The 24,690-nt window shown below is 55.6% G+C and overlaps 2 protein-coding genes across 7 annotated transcripts in view; both read right to left on the bottom strand.

Annotated features, from left to right (window-relative positions):
* The window catches only part of LOC102448841 (integrin alpha-L), a 31,798-nt gene extending 17,574 nt beyond the window's left edge, over positions 1-14,224 (bottom strand). The window contains exons 1-2 of one of the 3 annotated variants that reach the window (XM_075928897.2): positions 13,503-14,224; positions 282-390 (exon numbers count right to left, since the gene is read on the bottom strand). In XM_075928897.2, the coding sequence (XP_075785012.2) occupies positions 282-390; positions 13,503-13,560 (167 nt within the window). In that variant the 5' untranslated portion in view covers positions 13,561-14,224. Of the gene's footprint in view, positions 1-281; positions 391-9,083; positions 11,947-13,502 lie in introns of those variants that run through there. The other 2 variants (XM_075928896.2, XM_089778907.1) reach the window with 2 other exon arrangements.
* A 355-nt stretch (positions 14,225-14,579) lies between these two features.
* LOC102448600 (uncharacterized) lies at positions 14,580-24,348 on the bottom strand. Of its 4 annotated transcripts, none has more exons than XM_075929078.2 (2): positions 24,153-24,348; positions 14,580-16,943 (listed from the first exon to the last, which is right to left on the bottom strand). In XM_075929078.2, the coding sequence occupies exon 2, from the start codon at positions 16,850-16,852 to the stop codon at positions 15,818-15,820; it is 1,035 nt and encodes a 344-aa protein (XP_075785193.1). In that variant the 5' UTR covers positions 16,853-16,943; positions 24,153-24,348; the 3' UTR covers positions 14,580-15,817. The 4 variants fall into 4 exon arrangements, with proteins under 4 accessions (XP_075785193.1, XP_075785192.1, XP_075785194.1 ...); XM_075929077.2 differs by lacking the exon at positions 24,153-24,348 and adding an exon at positions 20,753-21,239; XM_075929079.2 differs by lacking the exon at positions 24,153-24,348 and adding an exon at positions 20,256-20,690.
* Positions 24,349-24,690: the final 342 nt, after the last annotated feature.

Genomic DNA, 24,690 nt, shown 5'->3' with positions numbered 1-24,690 from the left:
GGAAAGAGCTGGCCAGGGCGTGGCCATACCGGCATCGCGGTCCGGGCCGGGTTACAGAATGGAGCCGCCCCCTTTAGTCCCCCAGGTCCTCTCGAGCTGAGAACAGAGCCCAGGAGGTGGGCCAGCCTGCCCCACCTGCTCTAAGCCACTCCCCTGCCTGCACCCAGGAGTCCCTGCCCCCTGGCTCCCGCCCCTCCTAGTGCCCAGGGGAGAACCCAGAAGTCCTGGCTCCCTGCCACCTCTGAGCCACCAGAACCCACTCCCCTGTGAGTGTCTCTTACCTTGCATCTTTGGACTGCAGCACCTGATACCCGAAATTCCCACCTGCATCGGAGGCCAGCACCCGTGGGTGGGTGGTGTCGATGTTGTACCCCAGGGTGGGGGTTGGCTCTGCAGGGGAGAGGGAGGTTGATGGAAATTGGATCAGAGCAGCTCTTAGTGTGGGCACAGGAGCATCCTCCCATGCAGCTCCCTCCGCATGCAGGGTGGGGGCCAGCGTTCCCTGGCAGCCTAGCGCTTGGGCGGCTGTCCAGAAGAGATTCAAATGCACCCAGCTGATTGCAGAGCTCCCACTGCCGGCAGCATGTACTTCTCGTGGTGGTGCACATCTGCACATGCACAGAACAACATTTATTCCACACATGGGTGGAACTAGTTAAGGCCGCATTTCTCAAACTGTGGGTCCCGACCCCCTAGGGGGCTGCGAGCAACTTAGAGGGGGTCGCGGTATCACAAAGTTTGAGAACCCCTGAGTTAGAGGGCACATGGGTGGGGATATCTCTGCTCCCCCTCAAACTCTACCCCAGCCCTCTGCCCCAGAGAATCCACGCCAGTCTCCCCAGCACCCTGACCTGGTGCTGTATCCGTCTGCTCTGCCTTCTCCCCACTCCATCTCTCCCTCCTGGGAACCCTGCCTTGGTTCGGTCTTCTGTGCCGTGTGGTTTGTGACACGTGGTCTGACCCCAGCCCCGGGCCCGGCCCAGTTCTGCAATGTCAGTTCACACCTCCCCGCCCTGCTTGCCCCATGTGGCTGTCAGTGCGCCACTAGCTGACAGCGGGGCGCCTGGCTCGCTGCCTGCATAGGTTGGGGGAGCGGGGACAGAGAGAGCTCCACACATAGGCAGCCCCCGCCCTGGAGGGTCATGGGATGGGAGATGGGTTTGTTTATTCCATCCAGCCCCCAGCCACGCTGTAAGCCAGGGGAGTGCTTAATGCACCTTGCAGGACAGAGGCAAATCAGTGCTGAGACCCAACAAACTCACCTCACAGCGGGAACCACTGCACAGGGCTCAGGAGGGAATGGCTTTCAGCCACGGGGCTGCAGCCAGCGCCCCATGTCCCTGCCTTCGCCCCCCCCCCCCCCGCCAGCCAGTCACCCCTTTGAGGCTGGCCCCCTCTAGAGGCGGAAGGCCCTGTGTCTCCAGCCTGGGGCCAGAGGGCCAGGGGAAAAGCCCATCCCCCTCCAACTACAGCCAGGGAGGCCCCATGGCAGCAAACAGGGGAGTGCCCTGGCTCCTGGGCTGAAGGGAGGGGAGCCCCACATGCTGTGAATAACCCACTTCCACCCTGACCTGATTGGCCTCATTAACCCAAGCAACTTCTTTCTTCTATATAGTCCTGCTCCTGCGACGTGCACTCCAATTCATCTGATGAAGTGGGTTTTACCCACGCAAGCTTATGCCCTAATAACTGTTAGTCTGTAAGGTGCCACGGGCCTCCTCGTTGTTTATGCTTCATTTAACTCATTGCTCAGGGGTGGGGCTGGCGTTGAGGGGAGCAGGATAAGGGCTGACCCCAGGAGAGAAGACAGCCTCAGCCCTGGCGCACAGTAGCAACTTGAGGCCAGGTGAGAAACACCTCTCCATGGTTGTGGTAGCTGCAGCAGGTGCAGCCAGGAGAAGGGTGCATGTCCCCCAGCTGAGGAACAGACAGACATACAGACACAAAGACAAACTCTCTTAACTGTACAGTAGACAGCTGTTCCTTTTCCCACCTCTGCCCCTTGGTGGCCTCGTGGGTTTATAGTGGTCCACATCCCCATCTCTGGCCCCTTGCTTCCCCCCCCCATGGTCATTATATAGTATAACTGACCCCCCCTTTCTGTTTTATGAGAAATAATCACAATCCAGGCACATCCCATTGTCCTGGCACAACCAAACCCTGCCCTTATTTTAAGTTACAATAAGAGGAAGCTGCCTAGCAAATGTGGTGGTCCTACCTCTTGCTGTTTAGGATGGGTGCTTGAACAAACAGACAAACTCTCTAAAATATATAGCGGGTAGAGAGCAGCATAAACAAGTCACCTGAGTGAAACTTTCACATGGCTAACTTCTGTGGAGCCTCTTGTAAAACTAGGCACATATCTGAATGAGTTACTGTACCCCCCACTAGACCCTCCCAAATCCACCAGCCCTTCCCCCCACACCTCAAGCCTGCTTCATGGCAGCTCCCTTCCACACTCTGAACCCCTCATTTCTGGCCCCATCCCAGAGCCTCGTGAGGCCCACAAAATCTACTAGCCCAGTCCCTCTAGGCAAGGGAAATGTGGGGAGTGTTTTTCTGTTTCTCAGTCGGGGGCCACCTCACTGTGATTTTGGGGGGGGAGGTTGCTTCTCACTTTTGTGTGCCCGTGAGTGGTTTTTTTGTGGGCCAGCACCCCCCTACCTAAAAAAGTCTCCTCACCCGTTGTCTAGACAGCAAGTATATCTAGCAAGGGATATTTCAGGGGGAGGGGGTGGAAAAGGCGCCTATGTAAAAAATACCCCAAAATTGGGACTGTCCCGATAAAATTGGGACAGCTGGTCACCCTAGCTCTGACCCTTCTTCCTGCATCTCCATGGCTTTCTGTCCCAGCTGGAAGAAGAGCGGCCCCGCATCTGCCAGGGTCAGTTTAGGGCATTGTTCCCGGGGGGCAGAGCTAAGGTTACACTGAGATCTGCTTTCCCCTGGAACTACAAGGTGAAACTGCTCAGTGTGAGCCCATGGGTGGCTCAGTCCCTGCAGGACGCTGACTGACAGTCTGTGTCTAAAGTGACTGGTTTGACCCAAGGGCCTGGCAGGGGGTTGGTGACTTGGACTTTGTGGCAGATCTAAGAACTGAGCTCTTTGCTGCGGGTCCACTCCTGCCGTCAGCGGCGCCTTTATCGACCCACGTTTCATTGCTCCCAGCACCACTGCTCAGCAAACGGAGGAGGGACCGGCAGCAGGTGCCCTGGTGCTGACGCAGGGGCGCAGCAAAGGTCGAGAAAGCCTTTCAGTTTGGAGGCCGATTTCTTCCAAGGGCTCTAGCTCAGCGTCACTCAACCTTTCCAGCCTCCCTCACCCTCTTTCTCTCACCTACTCCCACACTGCACCTCGCTCCAGAACAACGAGCCAGAAAACGACAACCTTGTCACCGCCACGCAGTTGCTGACTTGCTCCTTCCCGCTCCCCACCCCCCGAATTATAAAACAAAGTCACTGGGTATAAATGTTGTGCTTGCCCCAAATTCGTCATGATCAGCTTAGGATGGACTAACGATCTCGGCTGGTTAACACATTAACACATTCCCCTCTCACCTCAATGCTGTGAATAACCCACTTCCACCCTGACCTGATTGGCCTCATTAACCCAAGCAACTTCTTTCTTCTATATAGTCCTGCTCCTGCGACGTGCACTCCAATTCATCTGATGAAGTGGGTTTTACCCACGCAAGCTTATGCCCTAATAACTGTTAGTCTGTAAGGTGCCACAGGCCTCCTCGTTGTTTATGCTTCATTTAACTCATTGCTTGGGGGTGGGGCTGGCGTTGAGGGGTGCAGGATAAGGGCTGACCCCAGGAGAGAAGACAACCTCAGCCCTGGCGCACAGTAGCAACTTGAGGCCAGGTGAGAAACACCTCTCCATGGTTGTGGTAGCTGCAGCAGGTGCAGCCAAGAGAAGGGTGCATGTCCCCCAGCTGAGGAACAGACAGACATACAGACACAAAGACAAACTCTCTTAACTGTACAGTAGACAGCTGTTCCTTTTCCCACCTCTGCCCCTTGGTGGCCTCGTGGGTTTATAGCGGTCCACATCCCCATCCCCTGCCCCTTGCTTCCCCCCCCCCATGGTCCTTATATAGTATAACTGACCCCCCCTTTCTGTTTTATGAGAAACAATCACAATCCAGGCACATCCCATTGTCCTGGCACAACCAAACCCTGCCCTTATTTTAAGTTACAATAAGAGGAAGCTGCCTAGCAAATGTGGTGGTCCTACCTCTTGCTGTTTAGGATGGGTGCTTGAACAAACAGACAAACTCTCTAAAATATATAGCGGGTAGAGAGCAGCATAAACAAGTCACCTGAGTGAAACTTTCACATGGCTAACTTCTGTGGAGCCTCTTGTAAAACTAGGCACATATCTGAAAGAGTTGCTGTACCCCCCACAAGACCTCTGTGTATCCCTAGGGGTACGTATACCCCCAACTGCAAACCACTGCTTTAGAATCCATACACTTATTCATATTCCTTTCAAATCTGTCGTGTGGTGCTGGGTAGGGTTAGCGACCCAGCCTGGGATAATTTGAATGAGAAATGTTCCCCAAACGCGGTATGCGTTACAATTGATTCTGACGAAGATTTTTGCACGGACGTGAGGCTCACACCATGCGCCTGTGCTCCATAACGTCTTAATCGCGCGGCACTCAACCCAACTAGTGCTAAGTGGCAACTGATTTGGTGTCAAGCGATTCCCTGCAGGCATAGGGACACCCACAGCCCCTACGGGGAACCCAAATGGAATCTGAAAAAAAGTTTGGCTCTTTCACTGGGCGCATGGGTACCAGCTGTGAACCAAACAGCAGTGGCAGGGGAAAGGGGAGTGATGTGGCCCCAGCCCGCTCTTCTCACCCCACTTCCAGCTGTATCACTCAGGGGAGGGGGCTTAGGGGAAGAGGCAGGAAGGGGCAGGGGGGAACGGATCAGCAGTATGATGGGGGAGGGCAGGGGCGGGGCCTGTGGCAGAGGAGAGTTGTCCTGGTTTTTCCCCCCAGGTGTGGGGAGGAGTCATGTGGGGGGAGGCAGCCACCTGGCCAGTACCCCCGTGTCCCCAATCAGCAGTCGACCTCCTTCCTCCCTCTGTCCGTCCTGCTCTGCTTCTTCCCCATCTATGTTCTGCCCCAGGCCCTGCCCCGGCACGACCTCTTACCCCCACTGCTCCGCCCATGCGGTGCCCCCTAGGCCCTGCCCCCACTCAGCCTCTTCTCCATAAGGCCCCGCCCACACTGTGCCCAAGCACCCAGCTCTGCTCGACTTCTTACTGCTTACTGCTCACAAAGGGGAGGCAAGTGTTGGGCGGGGCCTCACGGGAAAGAGGCTGAGTGTGGGCGGGGCTTGAGGTGCAAAGTGGGCAGAGTAGAGGCCCCTTCTGAGCGTGGGCCGGGTGCCCCAGCGCCATTATAATCCTGGTACTGCCCCCACAACAAACCATATGGGGGGAGAGACTCACATAGCAGCGGTGTGGCCAAGCAGCGAGACCAGGGAGAAGGAGGACTCAGGGCCAGTCCTGGTTTGGCTGCTGAGAGGCCTTGACCAAGTCCCTTTACCTCTTTTCCCCTTAATTCTCCACCCGTAACATGGGGTTCCATGTATTTGCCTCCTTCCGAAAGCACGTTGCAGTTTGCTACGATAAAGCCCTATGCCTGAACGGTGGTGTGGCTACATTCATCACCCACAGCAGCATGTCAACTGCAACCCTTCCTTACAACTGCGGACCTCCGCTCTAACTATTAATAAAGCTTCTTTCTGTGCAAAACAATTCATGCACACCCAGTGGAAGTTGCCCAGATTTCTCTCCCGTCCTCCCAGAATGCTGAGTTCAGCAAAACCCGAACACTTGCAAACCAGGAAATACAAAGTGAAATTCTAGGACCCCTTAGCCTTGACTCTGCTCTCCCCAGGGCTGGTAAGAGCCACTAGGAATTATCTACATGCCCTGCAGCTGCATTCCCCATGCTTAGGAGCAGCTGTGCGGCATGATGGAGGGATTAGTTGGAGCAGTTGGCAGAGCAGTGATAGCATGAGCTGGTCAGCGGGGGAGAAGTTGTGAGCCCCACTCCCTCACCCCCATGTATGTGATCAAAGAGATGCATGTGTTCTTTAATCTGCTTCATTTTAGCTCTGTGAACTAGGCTGAGCAAAGGGCAGGTAAAGCTCACTCCTGTTCAATATAGCACAAAGGCAGAGTGTCTGTATGTGTGTTATGAGGACACTGGGGCAGCACTCAAAGGGGGCAGAGTTAAGGTTACGGCAGCTCTCTATTTCCTAGTACTCAACGGGGGCAGAGTTAAGGTTATGGCAGCTCTCTATTTCCTAGTACTCAACGGGGGCAGAGTTAAGGTTATGACAGCTCTCTATTTCCTAGTACTCAAAGGGGGCAGAGTTAAGGTTACGGCAGCTCTCTATTTCCTAGTACTCAAAGGGGGCAGAGTTAAGGTTACAGCAGCTCTCTATTTCCTAGTACTCAAAGGGGGCAGAGTTAAGGTTACAGCAGCTCTCTATTTCCTAGTACTCAACGGGGGCAGAGTTAAGGTTACGGCAGCTCTCTATTTCCTAGTTTTCAGTGGTTTGAGTTTTGCTAAACTCAGCGTTGTGGAAAGGCACAAGACAGTCCCGGGCCACCTTAACCGAGCTCACAAAGGTGGTTGTCAGGGAATTCCTTTGGTGCTATCTGCCTGGACAACGCTATTGGAACACAGGATGAAGCTGCGGGAGATCTTTGGAATGCCAGCTCTTAAACAGAAGCCAGATTTCTATAGGGAGCTCCCCGCAGACTGAGAACAGCTCGTGCACGTGACTCACAGCTCCCCCAGGCCAGACTCAGGCTAGGATGCCACCCTGTAATTTCTCTAACATAGCTGCTCTAAGCTTTCCCTTCAGCTTACCTGTTCCAGCCCCCACGAGTGAGGCAAGTCATACGCACTGTGGCCTACACACAGAGCCTCAAACTCGCCTTACGTGGGCGGTGCTTTGTGTCAAAAGCCATAAACCAGCAAGCGTTATGTCTCAAGAGCCGGATTTCACCCTCGATTCCTTCCCAAGGGGGCAGTGGGGGCAGGATGTTGGTGGAGATCACAGCTCCACATGTGGCCAGTTTGGGGAGCATGTGAACCCCCCCCCCCACATTAGAATCCCTTCCCCCACATCCAAACCACTATCCCTTGGGGCACAGCAGTTTTCAAGCCAATACTAGCGGGTGTGTGGGTTTTAGGGTTTTAGAGCACTGAGGGAAATCATCTGTCAAGACTTTTGCCACCTCGGTAGAATCCATCTGTCTAACCCGCTTTTCACCCCAGCATTTCTCAGTGCAAGAGCCACCTGCTCTCACCCGCAGCCCATTTCCAAACTGCAGGTGATAAGAACTGAAAGAGGAAGAGGCCCCATGAAGGCAAAAGCCCGCGTGTGAAATGAGCAATGGCTGCGCTACCTCTGCTGCTCTTCACTTCTGTCTCTCAGGGGTGTGAATAACCCCCCCTAGAGACATGTTATGTCATCCAATCCACAGGTGCGCCCAGTGCCGCTGGCAGAAGGGCTTCTCCCACAGCTGCCCGTGAGCTGGGCTTTTTGTGGCGACAGGAACGCGATTCCCAGGCCTACCCTTGTGGGCACCGAGAGCTCTTCCACGCCTCTCGCGCGTGTCTACACTAGGCCTTTAGTTCAAACTAAGCCTCCGTAAGTCAAATGAATAAGTAGAGCGTCCACACTACCAAGCCCCTTGTATCAAAATAACAGGCTGCTTAATTCGAAATCTGTCCTTCTGCTTTCCTCGGGGAATAACGCGAATTTCGAAATAGTTGTTTCGAAATAGCGGTGCTGCCATTTCAAAATAATGACTCCCTAGAGTCGTTCAAACTAATTGGCCTCCTGGGGCTCTACGTTGAGGTAGAGCGTCCACATTTACGCATCCACGTCCTCTGATTCATTTCGAGTCTCCCCCGTAGTGTGGACCCGCTATTTCGATTTTGTAAAGTCAGGAGTTTGTAAGTCAAATGTAGCTATTTTGAAATTGTTTCATAGTGTAGATGTGGCCCTAGAGCAGCCATGGCCAACCTGCGGCTCTTCCTCCCCAAAAGCGTGGCTCACGAAGCCGCCCCGGTGCCCCCCCAAATGGCCCCTGGCTCCTCTGGTCAGTGATTAAAAATGGCGCCCAAGACGTCAGTCATCGACGGGAGCCTTGGCCAAAAAGCCCAAGCTTGCTTGCTCCTTAAAGGGGCAGCCTCCTTTTTTTTTTTTTTTTTTTTTTACTCGACAATTCTGGTGAGGCTCTTTGTAACAGGGCAGCTGCCCTGTACTGGCCCCTTTAAGAGCCAAACCCCAGCCTGGAGCAGGCCTGGGGAGTTCAGCCCAGCTGGGCGGCGTTGACCAATTAAGGCCCAGCTGGGAGCTATAAAAGGGAAGGGCTGCTTCAGCAAAGGGAGTGTGAGCCTGGCTGCCCAGGGAGCAGGACGCTCTCTGGAGCTAGGGCAGGGCTAGAGAGCCAGGCTGGGCCAGGGCGCTCGGACAGCCAACCGGCCAGCCTGCTAGGCCTGCGGCAGGCCGTGCCGTAGGCCTAGCAGGCTGGCCGTCCAAGCGCCCTGGCCCAGCCTGACTCTCTAGCCCTGCTCTAGCTCCAGAGAGCATCTTGCTCCCTCAGCAGCCAGGCTCACGGCCTTGCCGCAGGCCTAGCAAGCTGGCCGGTTGGCTGTCCGAGCGCCCTGGCCCAGCCTGGCTCTCTAGCCCTGCCCTAGCTCCAGAGAGCGTCCTGCTCCCTGGACAGCCAGGCTCACACTCCCTTTGCTGAAGCAGCCCTTCCCTTTTATAGCTCCCAGCTGGGCCTTAATTGGTCAACGCCGCCCAGCTGGGCTGAACTCCCCGGGCCTGCTCCAGGCTGGGGTTTGGCTCTTAAAGGGGCCAGTACAGGGCAGCTGCCCTGTTACACTCTTCTTTGCATTTTTTCTGCCGCTGTTTCGTTTCTCTTTGTTAAATGGGTTGGCCACCCCTTCCCTAGAGAGATGCCTCGTTTTACACCAAGCGACGGAGCAACATCAGTACACTCTCCCGTGTTAGGCCGCGCCATTCACTGACCTGTCAGCACGAGCGTTACATTCCAAGTGCTTTATTTCATTATGAGAGGGCCCCAAGGAGCCAGCCAGCAACTGTTCACTCAGGCGGCTGCTGGGACACTTCTGTGTTTTCGAGTCTGAGTTTTGTGAGCCAGCTGGCAGGATGAGGAAGTGAAACTTGGGGAGCACAAGATTGAATCCGACTCCTGACAGGGACTGGAAGGGAACGGCCGTGCTGTTGCACGTCGAGAGGTGGGCTTACCTGCCGTGAGAGGCATTTTCATGCCATTGCAGGCCAAGGGGAGACAAAGCATGGGTAGAAGTCCTGGCTCCAACCCACTAGATCCCTCCCCCTTCCCAAGTGGGGACAGAACCCAGGAGTCCGGGCCCCTAGGCCTCCTAGCGCTAGCCCCCCACCCCATTTGCTCCAGAGTTATCAGCAGGAAGTCTGGTGAAAGCAAAGTGCGCGTGCACTTGCTTCACACACAGTAACCACAAGCGGAAATAGCTGTTTCAATTTCTTATACAATTGGACAGAAAGCTAGGGTGTGTTTTGTATTCCTAGGGTCTCATGGCACTCAGGTCCCCCGGTATTATAAGACTGGCTTTAAATATCCTGACTTTTGTTTGTTTGTTTGTTTGTTACAATAATACATTTGTGGCTTTCCTTATTTGACGTCTGAGCCCCCAAGGGTCACTGTTGCTTGTGTTCTCCCCCAAGACAAGGGCTGGAGACCTGCACTGCTTTTAAAATACAAATGACATGGTTCGTATCTAATCTCATGACTCCAGCAGCTGGGGCTTTATGCAAAATGCCAAATGTCGGGAGCTGACAACACTGCAGAGCTCATGGCCTGAAGGTACGAGGAACCCTGGTGTCCTGAAGGCTGGAGAAGTAAGATCCTTAGAGGGGGCTGGAGGAGAGGTTCCTGCAATGGCAAGGGATCACAGATAGGGGGTGCTAGTCAGGTGGGGGCCGGGGAAGGAGCTCCTGTATCAGGAGGGAACACTGATAGGGGATGCCTGTGGAGGCGTTGTTGGAGGGGTTCCCACACTAGTGGGGGTGCTCGTGTGAGCAGGACTGGGTGTGGGGAGGGGGGGGCATGCCAAGTGGCAGGTAGGCAAGTGGGGGCTGTGGCAACAGAGGCCTGAGATAGACACCTCGCTTGAGTTCTGAGCTGTCCTCAGGTGCAGCTGTTCCCCTCTGAACAGCTGCAGTGGCAGAAGAGGAGACATGCACACACAAGAATTTTAAAGTTGGGCAGTGTTAAGGGGAAACGGATTGGAGGCGTCCAGCCTGGGGCATCATTACTGACTGAAGCTGTCCAGACCAGCCTGGCTGAAATTAGCAAGGACATCTGACTCTGATCCGTCAGACAGAGCTAGTACTGACCCAGGGAAGAGCCATGACATAAGACGCGTGGCAGGGCAGGTGGCGGCGAACGCGTGGCAGGAAACCTTCGCCTTGCACTTAACTGAGGGTGTGAAGTGAGGTGCCAGTTCCATTTTGGCCTTATTTCTTGTAACTGTTTCTGAAGTTTGCGCCTCATGGCTAGGGCCCTCCCCAGTTCACATCCGGTCCAGGGTGTCTCTAGCAATCAAGGGTGTCCAGGCCAGAGTATGTTTCTCAGCCAAGGGCATCCAGCTTCAGGAAATGCTTATGAGCCAGGGCATCAGGCTGGGGGCTGACAGACTGTACCCTATACCCATACCCTACCCCTAGTGTGATCATCTTTGTACAAAGGACACCTTGTGAGCAATGGGGCTGAGAGATTCACCAGGCCTCTGGGCAAGGAGTTGGGGGCGGCTCTGTCCCAGAAGGGGCGGGGCCTTTGGTGGGAAGGGGAGGGGCTAGGATGGAAGGGGCTGGATTTCAGGGGGAAGAGGCGGAGCCTCATGCAAAAAGGGGTGGGGCTAGCTTCCCCCAGGCAGCCTGAGAGCCACCGGGAGCGTTCCGCATGGGACTCCAATGATGATTTAAAGGGCCTGGAGCTACTGTGGCAGTGGCCAGAGCCCTGGGCCCTTTTGAATTGTCCGGCCCCGGGGTAATTGCTGCCCCCTGCCAATGTCAGCAGACCTGCTTGCGAGGGAGCATTTGACCAGGCACAATTGGCCGGTCAGCATCGCCCTGACATGGCAGCCCCGTGCGGGACCTCGCACGATGCCACCTGGACGTGCAAGCCGCGGTTGGCACCCAGGCCTGTCACACCAGGGACGGGGAGCGCTGCTCCCTTTGCACGGGTGCAGGAAAGAGAGACGACCCAGCAGGGAGGGAAACAAAAGCAGCTCCCACAGGTCAGGGAAAGCAGCAGGGAAAGTAGCATCCTTCCCTGTCCGCTCTCTCACCAAACAGCCCAAGGCCCTCTCGCCCCAGGGGGGACAGACAGAGCTAGTACGACCCTGGGAAGAGCCATGACCTAAGACGTGTGGCAGGGCAGGTGGCGGCGAACGCGTGGCAGGAAGCCTTCGCCTTGCACTTAACAGAGGGTGTGAAGTGAGGTGCCAGTTCCATTTTGGTCTTGTTTCTTGTAACTGTTTCTGAAGTTTGCGCCTCATGGCTAGGGCCCTCCCCAGTTCACAGCCATGACAAGATGTGAAATCTGGTCTCCCCCTCCGTGCGTTTACTCTGCACTATGCAGATTTCACTGGGGAGGCCGGCATGGGTGGCGGGAGACGGCATTGCCTTCCCACACCGCCAGCGTGGCCCCGCCCACACCGTGCTCCGGGCTGGGGAGACTGGAGCCATGTGCCCCCTGCCATCTCCGTGCTCCGGGCCGGGGAGACGGGAGCCATGTGCCCCCTGCCATCTCCGTGCTCCGGGCCGGGGAGACGGGAGCCATGTGCTCCCTGCCATCTCCATGCTCCGGGGCTGGGGCTGTGCTGTCTTCCCTACTCCCGTCCCCATGGAAGTGAGGGGCACACACACGCTCTGTAGTGGGGGGGGGGGCGGGGGGGCAGCGTGGCTCCCACGGGGGCAGGGCCTCACAAAAGGGGCAGGGTTGGGGGCGGGGCTGGGGGCTGGCCTCCCCTATCCTACCTTCATCAACTGCTCCTGGAGACCAGTGTTTTTCAAAGTGGGGGTCCTGACCCAAAAGGGAGATGCGGGGAGGTGGCAAGGAGATGACAAGGTTATCACAGAGGGTGGGTGATATCACCCCCCTTCTGCGCTGCCCTCAGGACTGGGCAGCCGGAGAGCGGTGGCAGGGGGCCGCTGCCCGAGGGCTCGCTCTGCAGGCAGCAGCACAGAGTAAAGGTGGCAACAACAACTCTGCCACGTTTCTTTCGGTGCCGCTGCCGGCAGCCGTTCTGTCCTCAGAGCTGGGCTCCCAGACAGCAGCCGCTGCTCTCCAACCTCCCAGCTCTGCGGCCAACACAAGGGTACCAGAACCGCAACCCCACCCTACAGTACTATTGTGCTCCCCGCCCCCCACTCCTTTCTGGGTCAGGACCTAACAATGACAGCACCGTGACGCTGTGAGGAACGGAAATCACGCCACTGACTAGTTTGAAAATCCCAGGAGTGTGAAATGGACCCAAATGGTGGATTTGGTGGGGCCCTGCTCATTGCTTGTACTCGGTTAATAAAGGTGTTTGGTTGCTTCGTCTAACCCAGCGTCTTTAATCTGAAGTGCCTGGAAGACTCTAGCTGGGGCAAGGAGAGGAGGGCCTGTTATTCTGTGAATGACACGACAGACTTTATCGAAATGTGCGGCGTCCGGGAGAGGGCTGGGACGTGATTTCTGGGGGGAAATCGGAGACAGGGCACCCCCCTGCAATAGGCCCAGAGCTGGCAAGAGCCACCACCCACAGGCGTTGCTAGGGGCGATTTGAATGATTTGCATGGGGGAGGGCTGGCGAGGAGCCCTCCTGGGTGCAGGGTACCGCAGCAAAGCGGCATCCATGGCGCTGGGAGTCGGAGAGCCGGGGCGAGCCTGCGTCTCCAGAATCTAGATGGTACCCGGGGCGGATCACAGGACAGAGGGCGTCGGGCGGTGGCGTTGCTCCGGTTGGCTGAGATGACCCAGGCCATGAAGCCCGGGGGTCTCTAAAGGGGGTGGCACAACGGAAGGAGCTGGCTCCGGGCATTGCTCACAGCTGAAGGCATCTGGCCCGGGGTGCAAACCCCACTGCCTTTCCTCACACTGCAAGGATGTTTCTAGTGGGCCTGCTTCCCTCTCCCTTTCCAGTAGGTCTCCCCATCCCCCAGGGCAGCGGCTGGAAGGAGAGGAACCCGCAAATCCATTGCAGTGCCAGGATTGGTTCTTCCCACCCATCAGCATCCTCCGCGAACCTATGCTGCCCCCTGGGCCTGGCGCCAAACCCGCTCCCCTGCCCGGTGGCCTCCCTGCCCCCTCAGGCGCTCTCCGTCCCCACCCTCCATCCTGTTTCCTTCCGTGTGCCCCTGGCAGGGGGCCCACCGGTCCGCCCGAGTTCAACGCACCTGGGAGAGGCAGCCCGAGCAGCAGCAGCAGAGGGAGGGCGCGTGGGGTCCTGGCCATGTCTACGTCCGGAGCCTGATGGAGGCTGAGGGTTTACACAGCAAAGATCTCCCCCATGATGGCGAAGGGGCAGAGCTGGCGGGGGCAGACAGCAGCTGGGGCACAGGCGTAGAGGAAGGCACCACCGCTAGGTGCCGGAAACAAAGTTAGAGGGAAATGAGTAGGCAGATTCTATCACCCGCTTTTTCCCATGGGGGGTGGGGGAGGGAGGAGGTGTGGGACCGGCCACGGGGGTGGGGAAGGGGGAGGAGCGCAGAAGCATTTGCAGAGCCGGAGCTGTTCGCGCTCATGTCTGGTGAGAACGATCAAAACATCAGGTGTGGGGTGGGGAGGTCGGAAAAAACTGCGCCTTTTGGGTCAGGTGACCTCAGCGGGGCAGGCGTCAGAAGGGTTAGTGGCTAGTGGTTGATGTTCTGCCAAGGAATCCAGGATATTCCAGGGCAGGAAGCAAAAAGGGAGGCTACACACAGACTGTGCCCTTGGACCCCAGGAGTCCCACTCTGCAACAGGCTGAGCAGAATAAGCCACGTCCGGCCCTTTCCCCGCCACCCGGCACAAAGGGGGTCTGGCCTCTGGTAGCTCCTGGAACAAAACAGCTTGGGTAATTCCATCTCACTTCCCTCTGTCCCATGCCTGCTTGCTGCAGCTTCGACTTTCACTTCCCCCCAAAAACCCTGGGTCACATTCCTGTTAAACCCCCCCACTCCAGGCAGAAGACCCCGGGTGTAGATCAGTTCCCCAGACAGAATAAGCTATTCCGGAAACAGGCCTTTTTGTGCCAACATGACTCTGCCCCGTGTTTCCTTGTGCTCCACCACTGCTCCCTCTGTGTCCATCTCTTGTCTTGTTTTCAACTTAGACTGTGAGGTTTCTGGGGCAGGGACGGTCTTCTTGTTCCGTGTTTGCACAGGGGGTGCTGGTCCAGGAGGACTCCTCGGCACGACGGGAATGGAAATACACAGCAAGAAAAACAAAAGCCCCTTTAACTAGATTGATGTCGAGAAAGAACTACACACGTGTGGAGACTCGGCTTTACTATGGGACACACCCAAACCCCCAGCAGATTTTTTTTTAAGTAAGACGTTTAGACTTAATTCATAAAGAAAAGAGGCTCAAAACCAACCTCCACTGTTTCTCCCTCTGCAGGTCACATTACATATGGACATTTGCTCCACTGACATCGTGGAAAGGATGGGTTCTTGTTTTGCCTTGTTAAATGCCACATCAATCAGACCTCGGAAAAAACAGTGTGTACAGAGACAGAAAAGCATGATCACCACTTGGAAGGCTCTGCACCTCCTCCGCACCTGGGCAAGTGGGACTGTCTATCATCGTGCTATGCACAAGGGCAGGTTTGGCGATTGTAACGGTCCCTTCTGCCTACGGTTCAGATTTCCAGGGGGGCCTCAGGATTTAGGTTCCAGAATTCAATCAGACTTGGTCACTTGATACCCATTAGACTCATTTGAAAATACTATTGGATTGATCTATGATAGTCTAGCCATGTTCTCACAGCAACACCACACTGACATTGGCCAATGGTTGAGCTTCTCCTCTGATTAATTTACAACAATACAGCCATGTTCTCACAACAAAATCATGTTAACATTGGCCAACGGTTGAGCTTCTTCTGGGTCTGAATAATCTATCATAATCCAGCCATGTTCTCACAATAAGACCATGTAGACATTTGACCATTGGCTGAACTTCTCCTCAGGTTGATTAACCTCTGAAAATCCAGATACGTTCTCACAGCAAAACCATGTTGCCATTGGCCAACGGTTGAGCTTCTCCTCCAGTTGATTATGATAATCCTGCCATGTTCTCACACCAAAACCATGTTGACGTTGGCCAACGGTTGATCTCCTCCAGTTGATTATGATAATCCTGCCACGTTCTCACACCAAAACCATGTTGATGTTGGCCAATGGTTGATCTCCTCCAGTTGATTATGATAATCCTGCCATGTTCTCAAACCAAAACCATGATGACATAGGTCAGTTGTGGACTCTCTCATCTGACTGATGATGCTATGATATCCCAGACACAAACACACAACACTACTGTGATGATATTGGCCAACTGTTGATGCTCTCCTCCAGCCACCTAATGTGCGTTGGTCCAGCCATGCTGTCATGCCAAGGCCACGTTGATGCTGGCTAGTGGTTGATGTTCTGCCAAGGAATCCAGGATATTCCAGTTCACAGATACAGGTTAGTGGTTACTTCCAATGGATACTCCCCCCTAATGGCCTCTATCACGTGTGGCTTCTCTGATGCTGGATCAGGGCTGAGCTCTCGATGAAGCTTTCCCCACACTGGGGACACTTGTAGGGCCTTTCGCCTGTGTGGATCCTCCGGTGTCGGAAGAGGGTGGAGCTCTGGGTGAAGCTCTTCCCGCACTCTGGGCAGGTGTAGGGCCGCTCCCCGGTGTGAACCCTCAGATGCCTCGTGAGGGTGGCGCTCTGGGTGAAACCCTTCCCACACTGGGTGCATTGGAATGTCTCGGCTTTCAGGTGGGACCTCTGGTGCTGAGCCAGACCCGAGCCATCCCGGAAGCTCCTCCCACATTGGGGGCACTTAAATGGCTGCTCCCTGCCATGGGCACGCTGATGCCGGAGGAGGTTGGAGCTGCGGCCAAAGCCGCGCCCGCAGTCGGGGCACCGGTAGGGTTTCTCCCCGGTGTGGATGCGCTGGTGGATGATCAGAGAGGAGCTGTCCAAGAAGCTCTTCCCGCAGTCAGGGCACGGGAAGGGCCGGATGCCCCAGTGAGCCTGGCGGTGGGTGGAAAGCTGGGAGCGCTGGGGGAAGCTCTTCCCGCAGTCGGCGCACACGTAGGGCCGCTCCCCCCGGTGGGCGCGGCGGTGTGCCTCCAGCACGGAACGGTGGCGGAAGCTCTTCCCGCAGTCGGGGCAGAGGTAGGGGCGTGCGCCGGCGGGCGCGCACCGGTGCTGCAGGAAGCGGGCGGCCTCGGCGAAGTTCTTCCCGCAGCTGGGGCACTGGTGGGGCTGCCGTCCCCGGTGGGTGCGCTGGTGCCGGATCAGGTTGGAGCCGCGGCTGAAGCTCCGGCCGCAGTCGGCGCAGGGGTAGGGCCGCTCCCCGGTGTGCACCCGCCGGTGCGTGAGCAGGGCCGAGCTGTCCGCGAAGCTCTTCCCGCACTCGCCGCACCGGAAGGGCTTGCCGCGCGCGTGGGCCCGCTGGTGCCGCAGGAATGGGGCGCTCCGGCGGTAGCTCTTCCCGCACTGGCTGCAGAGGGTCCGCGGCTCCTCTGCCGCGGGTGGCAACAGAGACATTTGGGGGGCTCCCGTCACACCTCGTACAGAGACTGTCCCAGCTCCCGCTGACCCCTCCGGCCGCTAGGCTCCTCCCTGATCTCACGGGCACCTGCGGGCAGAGAGACCGAACCACAAACAGTAAAACTCAGACTCCAGGGCTGACCCGGCCTGGAGCTGGCTGGCTGGGGGACCCTTGCTGGGCTCAGCAGCACAGGCATGGCCATTGCTCCCCACTGCCCCGTCCTCTCTGCTCCCCACTGCCATCCTGCCCCCCGACACTTGCCGGCATCTCCCCACATGGGGCTCTGGGACCAACCCTGCGACTTTTCCTGCTGGGGATTCTCCCCCTCTGCCCTGGCACCTGCAGGGAGAGACAATCTAGCTGGGAATCCTTCCCTGGAGCGGGAGGGCAACCGGGTCTGACACTGAGCAGAAGACCCAGGAAGTGAATCCTAAATCCTTCCCCAAGGGAGAGGTGAGCTGATTTTGCTGCAGTGGCCCGGCTGAGCCCCCAGAGAAAGGCTGGGGGAGGAGAGGGCGCCAGCCAGGAGGAACAGGAGCCAGGATGCGGGTTTGAGAACAGGACACCACTTACCAGGCCTACGTGGTGGGGAGGGGGGAAAAATTTGATTTAAGATACGGAACTATGAGAACCGCGTCGCTGGAGTCAATGAACCTTCAATCAAATTCCTCCAGCGGCCCCACTGTGGGTGGTCGACACGAGACACTCTCCCATCGACTTCCCTTACTCCTGACAACCCTGTGGAGTACCGGGACTGATCGGAGCACCAGCAGCATTCGATTTAGCAGACCTGGAAGACCGATCTCTGGGTAAGTACAGGCAAGGCCCTAGATTTCCTTGCTGCTGTCACACTTGCGCAGGTGGGTTCAATTCCTAGCTCTGCTACAGATCATTGGGGTGACCTTGGGTGAGTCACTGCATTTCGTCAGGGCTCGGTTTTCCCATCTGTAGAATAGGGATAAGAAGCCAACCTTTGCCTAGACTGTGAGCTCTTCAGGGAAGGGATGGTGCCTCGCTGTGTGTGCAACGCCGAGTGAGATGGGGTCTTGACCTCAGTCGGGGTTTATGCAGCCCCCGCCATAGTGGGGGACCCTGATCTGGGCAGAAGTTTGTGCCTGGATCTTACTCAGGATCTGTGCCTCACCCAGCACAACGCATAGATTCCAAGGCCAAAAGAGACCCCGGTGACCCCCTATTGCACACTCCTGCTTAATGCAGCCAACAAACGTTCCTAAAATAATTCCCAGAGCAGATCTGTTAGGGGAAAAGCCACCCAATCTTGATTTTAAAATGGGCCAGTAATGAAGAACCCACCGCAACCCTTGCTAAAGGCTTCCCATCGTTAATTACCACCCCGTAACAACTTACCTCTGACCTATCCTCCAAACTGATCTAGCTTCAACTTCCAATCATAGGGTTGTTTTCCACATGGGCTGTGCTGAAAAGCCCGTGATCAAATATTTGTCCCCCCCACAGGGACTTAAAGATTGTCATTAGGTCGCCTCTTAGCCTTCTCTTTGTTAAACTAAATTAACGGAGCTCTTTCAATCTCTCACTATCTATAAAGCACGGTTTCTAATCATGCAATCGTCTTAGTGGCTCTTTTCTCAACCCCTTCTCCAATGCGTCAACGCCCTGTTTTTGACTTGTGGACAGGAGAAAGGAACACACAACTCCAGTAAGTCGTCAGACCAGGGCCAAATACAGAGATAAACTAACCTCTCTGCTCTTACTTAAAATACCAATGTTTATGCATCCTTTAATGCGCCTCTTATCCCTTGTGCCCACAGCATCACACTGGGGGGGAGGGGATCGTGGCCAACTGATTATCCAGCTCGTGGCCTCTAAACCATCAGCAGCATTGCTTGCTAGGATAAAGTCGTAAGCGTCATTTGTAGTCTGTGTTTCTGTACATATTACAACACACAGGCTGTGTCTAGACTGGCAAGTTTTTCTGCAAAATCAGATGATTTTTGCGGAAAAACTTGCCAGCTGTCTACACTGGCCGTTTGAATTTCCGGAAAAGCACCGACAATCTCATGTAAAATCATCAGTGCTTTTCCGGAAATACTATGCTGCTCCCGTTCGGGCAAAAGTCTTTTTCCGAAAGACTTTTGCGCAAAAGGGCCAGTGTAGACAGCACAGTACTATTTTCCGCAAAAAAGCCTCGATTGCGAAAATGGCGATCGGGGCTTTTTTGTGGAAAACCGCGTCTAGATTGGCCATGGACGCTTTTCTGCAAAAAGTGCTTTTGCGGAAAAGCATCTTGCCAATCTAGACGCGATTTTTCCAAAAATGCTTTTAACGGAAAACTTTTCTGTTAAAAGCATTTTCGGAAAATCATGCCAGTGTAGACGTAGCCTCACTGTTTGCCTGCAACGTGCGCACAAAGCAATGAAGGGCAACTTCTGTCAGGGACTTGGCCTCGTTATCGATGGCTCTCTCCATTTGAATGGTGTGCCCAAACTTTATCAGTGAGGAGTTTATATTTTCTTCTACATCATCAATCAAGGAGTTAACTTGAGGGGCCATGGACTCAGCCCTGTGGGACCCCATTACAAACACACCCCCTTGATGGTGATTCACATTGACAGCTCTGCTTTTAAGCCTTCCACTTAGCCAGCTTTTGGTCCATCCCATGAGTGCCAGGTTAATTTGCTACGTTCTGGTTTTTGCTCTGAACATCATGCGGTATCCAAGCAAATACAGCTTGAACCTAGTCCTGCACCCTCAGGTCCTGACTGGTTCTGAACCAGAGAACTGCCAGACCATAGACGGACGATATTGTCTAGCAGCATTACCAACATTTCCACGGCTTACTGGGCTGTTAGCGAACATTTTGGGGTAAGTGACAGCTAAATAACAGCACAGAACACTGAGAGCCGGGACTGATGGCTGTAAACAAACTTTATGGGACTGCGGGAAACTTGGTTACACTCATAATAAATGGACATCCGGCTAAGTAAAATCATGCCGGACCACAGATGTGGCCGGACTAGAGAGGTTCAATCTTTTCCTTACAGAAATCTGAGAGCTTCAGGGGGTAGCCGTGTTAATCTGTACAGGATAAACTTAAAAAACAACAAACTGGTCTGGTGGCACTGTATAGACTAACAAAACATGTAGCAGGGCTGTGCCCACGAAAGCTCCTGATACCATCTCCATGTTTTGTTAGTCTATAAAGTGCTACCAGACCATTTCTTGTTTTTTAAAGAAATCTAAGTATCTTACATCAGCACTACCGCCTCTGTCAACTCCATTTAGAACCTCCTCCAAAAAAACTCCCCACCCAAGCTCTTGCACAAGTGCCGCTCCCAAGCTCTCTCGCAGTGAGGGATCCCCAGCGCCTGGCTGTGGCTAAGGTGCCCCCTCTGACCTGTGGCGGGGGGTGAGCGATACCTGGCAGCTGAATCCATTTTGCAAAGACACCTCAATGCGTGTAGCCCCTTTGGTGCCAGGCCAGCGCTGCAAAACGCAGCTCAAACACGCCGAGTGGAGAGGGCCTGGCTGGGGTGGGGGCGGGCAGCCACTGCACCCTGCTGGCTCCCAGTGCTTCCCAGCGCGGCCTGGGTGTGCAGCTTGCTCAGTGGCTCTCGGCTCCCCCCACTATACATCGCCCCAGCGTCCTAGGGGGGCAGATCTCAGCCAGGTCTCCCCTGCACTCCCAGGCGGTCGGGCATTTTGCTCTAAGGAAGTGCTACAAACCGCAAACTGGGGTGGGCGCTGCAGGGCCCAGACCCACCTCCCGCTGTGCTGGCTGGGGAGGGGGGGCCCTCTCCGATCCCCACCCCCTTCGGCTCCGGATTCTCCCCTCCCCCGCCCTTGCGGCCGCTTTTTCCAGACCGCGATTTCCTGCCGGAGCGGCTGCTTCGCTTCCTCCGCGGCGCCCCACTCACCGCCCGGCCACGGCGCGCGGGGTGGCGGGTTCGGGCCCCGCACGGGGCAGCCTGGATCGGGCTCCTTGGGCGGCAGGTCTCAGGCCCAGGCTGCCGGGGCTGGACAGGAAGGTCCCGGCGCGATTCCCGGCCCGGGCAGAGGCGCGTGGGGTTAACCCTGCCCGCTCCGGGCTGGGGAGAGAGACATCGCCCGGCCCCCCACGCTTGGGGGAGGGGGGACCCCTAGGGGTTGCCCCGCCCCGGGCTCCTCTGATAGCTCAGCCCAGCCCCCAGGCCCGGGATCGGGGGCTCAGCTGGGACCGTGGGGGGAGGCGGGTCAGGAGCGCAGCTGACGGGCGCAGGGGCCCGCGCTAGCACAGACACCTTTGGGGCAGGGGACCTGGCCCCGCGCGGGCTAAGAGCCCCCAGCGCTCACTGCAGGAGCAGATCCGGAGGACCCGGTATGGGCCTGGCTGGTTTTCCCCCCCCTCCGCCGGGAATTCACCCCTCCCCGGATGTGCCTAGTGTGGGAACTTTGCTCCCTCCCAAAGAGTCCAGGGGCTTTTCTAACTGGGGCTGCAGGGCCGGAGCCGGGAGCCAGAGCCCTGGGGGTGGGTGCGAGGGGCCAGCTGGGAACCGCTCCAGAGGGATCTGCCTTTTGTGGGGGACACCCAAAGCAGGGCCCTCCCCTGCCTGGTCTGTAGCTACGGGGGGGGGGGGGGAGGGGGGAAGAGTCGCTGCACCCCTCCCATCTCTGCCCACTGAACCCAGGAGTCCTGGCCGCCCACCCCACCAGCCCCCACACCCCTCCCAGAGCTGGGGCCAGCGCTCAGGACAGCTGACCCGCTGCTCAGATGTGGGGCCCAGTTGTTTGTGTGGCTTGTGGGCTCAAGGCGTGGCACATCCTTCCCTAGCATCTAGTCCACAGAACAACAGATCGGATCACCCCTGTGGTCAGCTTCTCACAGCTACAAGGGATGGAATTTTTTTATCTAGCTTCCTTTTTGAAAAAAATAAAAATAATCTGAGCTATTTAAATCGCACAGTGAGACGCCGCCCTGCTGAGGCCAGTGAAAAGAAATCGGACAATTCTGGGGTGAGAGGCCACAAATCAAGCCCCTTTCCCCATCAGCCCTGTTCACTGATGGTGTCTCACATCAGCAGGGTGAATGGTCTGATCCAGGTAACACAGGCAGCTCAGTCTGATATTAATCCCAGATAAGGCATCAGAGGGGCTGATATTGAACTCAGATAATAAAGAGCGATAGAATCAATGCCAATCCGAATGAGATTAATCAAAACAGATTCCGGCAAACTCACTTGGTATCTTCCTTTTTGAATGAGTTTGCAAGCTTGGTTGTAAGTATTGATGGATGATTCTTAGATTTCTGTAAGGCGTGTGACTTGGTACAGCATGGCATTGTGGTAACAAACTAGATATACAATTAACCTGGCACACATCAAGTGGATTAAGAGCTGGCTGACTGGCAGGTCCCAAAATGTAACTGTAAATCATTCACAGTTGGGGGCAGGAGTTTAATGGGGTTCCAAATTCTTGGTCTGATGCTATTTACCATTTTTATCAATGGCCTGGAAGACAAGCTAAAGCCATCACTGAAAGTTCACAGAGAATACAAAAATCAGAGGAGTTGCATATAAGGAAAAGGAGAGGTCACAGACACAGAGAGAGTTGGATCGCTCAGTAGGCCATACTACGGCTACATCTAGACTGGCATGATTTTCCGCAAATGCTTTTAACGGAAAAGTTTTTCCGTTAAAAGCATTTGCGGAAAAGAGCGTCTAGATTGGCTCGGACGCTTTTCCGCAAAAGCACTTTTTGCAGAAAAGCGTCCGTGCCAGTCTAGACACTCTTTTGCACAAAACAAATCTGAGCTGTCTACACTGGCCCTTTTGCGCAAAAGCTTTGTGCAAAAGGACTTTTGTCCGAACGGGAGCAGCATAGTATTGCCGCAAGAAGCACTGATTTCTTACATGAGATCGTCAGTGTTCTTGCGGAAATTCAAGCGGCCAGTGTAGACAGCTGGCAAGTTTTTCCGCAAAAGCAGCTGCTTTTGCGGAAAAACTTGCCAGTCTAGACACAGCCTACGTGATTTAATACAAGCAAGCAAACCATACGTGATTGAATACAATTGAATGCCTACACCTAGGAGCTGTAGGCCGTAATCACAGGACGGGAGGTTCTGTCGGGGTAAGCAGTGACTCCAAAACAGATTTGGGGGTTGGGACAGATAATCAGCTGACCAGGAAATCCCAGGGTGATGCCATGGTCAAAAGGTGATCTTGGATGCATGAATGGGAAATCTTGAGGAGGAGCAGAGAGGTTATGTTACCCTTCTGTTAGGCACTGGAGCAACCACGGCTGGGACCCCGTGTGCAGTTCTGGTGTTCACAGAAGAAAGGTGCTGGTTGGTACATTGGCGAGAGGTCAGAGAAAAGCCACAAGAATGATGGAAACCTGCCTCGTAGCTGGGGCCCTGCCAAATTCACAGTCCATTTTGGTCAGTTTCACAGTCATAAGGTTTTAAAAATGGTACTTTCATGATTTCAGCTATTTAGATCTGAAATGTCACCATTTCATAATTGTAGGGCGGCTGACCCCAAACGGAGCTCTGTGTGGCTATGTCTACACTGTGCTGGTTTTGCACAGGAAATATGCAAAATGAGGCTAAGCATGAATATCGCCACACCTCATTTGCATACCTAATGAGCCACCAAGGAGTTGTCTACACTGCCCCTCCTTGCACAAAAAAACCCCTCTTGTGCGGAGCCTTTCTTCCTGAAAATAAGCAGCGGAACGGCATTGCACAAGAGTGGTTTTTTGTGCAAGAAGGGGCGGTGTAGACAGCTTGCGCAAAAGCCCGTGCCGCAAAAATGGTGGCTCATTAGGTATGCAAATGAGGCGTGGCGATATTCCACGCTGTAGCGTAGTGGGGGGGCTGTCAGCTCTGTGACCCAGGGTCCCCCTGCGCTGTGATGGGAGATTCTCACTGTCTCGCTCAAATGTGTATTAACCCAGACACCAAAGCTCAGCCTGCCAGGGAGAGAGACAAAGGGAGGAAGGGCGGGACCAGCACCTGGCTGGGGGGCAGGGAGGGAGGCAGTGGCTGTCTGGGAAGCATGGAGAGAAGTGGCTAAGTGGGGAGCCCAGGGGCAATGGGCCCTACCCCTAGGGTCGGAGGCATCCTGGCCCCGGCCCCTGTAGCCACATCACATCTGTGCTGTGCAGTATCCTGAAGGAACAATAAACCCCTCTCTATTCTACGACTGGCGGAGTCTGCTCTTCCTGCTACAGGGGTGCAGGAACGGGGGAGCCCCGACTGCGTCGTCACACATGCTGAGCCTCATTCACTTATTTCTTGCACAAAACCAGCTCAGAGTAGACCTGGCCGAAGTGACTTACCTGTGTGGCACCTCCTGCTGGTCATTCTAGGAATCAGCTGCTCAGCGCTGCAGCGCCCCCTTCTGGGGGGCATCACACTTGCTGTTATCTTTTCTTCACCACCACTTTGTGTCCCAGACCGTCGGGGAGCACGCGCTGGCATGTAAGGGGCAGATGGAGCTCCATGCCAAGCTGGTGTAATCGGGCCAGGTCCCCACTGGTGTGAATCTGCCCTGGCTCCACGTGGACCTGACGGTACATTGCTCGGGCCCATGACGTGCAGCCCGGCTAAGCCAACCCCAGGTCGCTGCACCCTTCCCCCCTCCCCGTCCAGCACCCTTTGAAAAGCGAAAGTCGGTTGGGTCCTCTGTGCTTGTGGAGAACTGGCTGGGGGGGGGGGTGTCTTGGGTGCCAGTTTGGCTCCGATCTCCCCCTCCCCGGCTCTGTGGCTGCTTCCTCCAGGCAGCGATTTCCTGCCTCTGTGGCTTGGCCTCTCTCTGCTCCCGCAGCGCATGGGCTGGGGTAGCAGCAGCTGTTGGAGCTGAAGTGACATGCTCCC

Source organism: Pelodiscus sinensis, chromosome 5 (assembly GCF_052426305.1).
Source record: "Pelodiscus sinensis isolate ZL-2025 chromosome 5, ASM5242630v1, whole genome shotgun sequence".
Lineage (NCBI taxonomy): Eukaryota > Metazoa > Chordata > Testudines > Trionychidae > Pelodiscus > Pelodiscus sinensis.
The sequence above is the reverse complement of the archived record's forward strand: the minus strand, read 5'-3'. Positions and strand labels throughout refer to the sequence as shown.

What these genes read in the sequence shown, in the direction of transcription:
- LOC102448600 (XM_075929078.2), bottom strand. Translation starts at nt 16,852, where the DNA reads ATGTCTCTGTTGCCACCCGCGGCAGAGGAGCCGCGGACCCTCTGCAGC.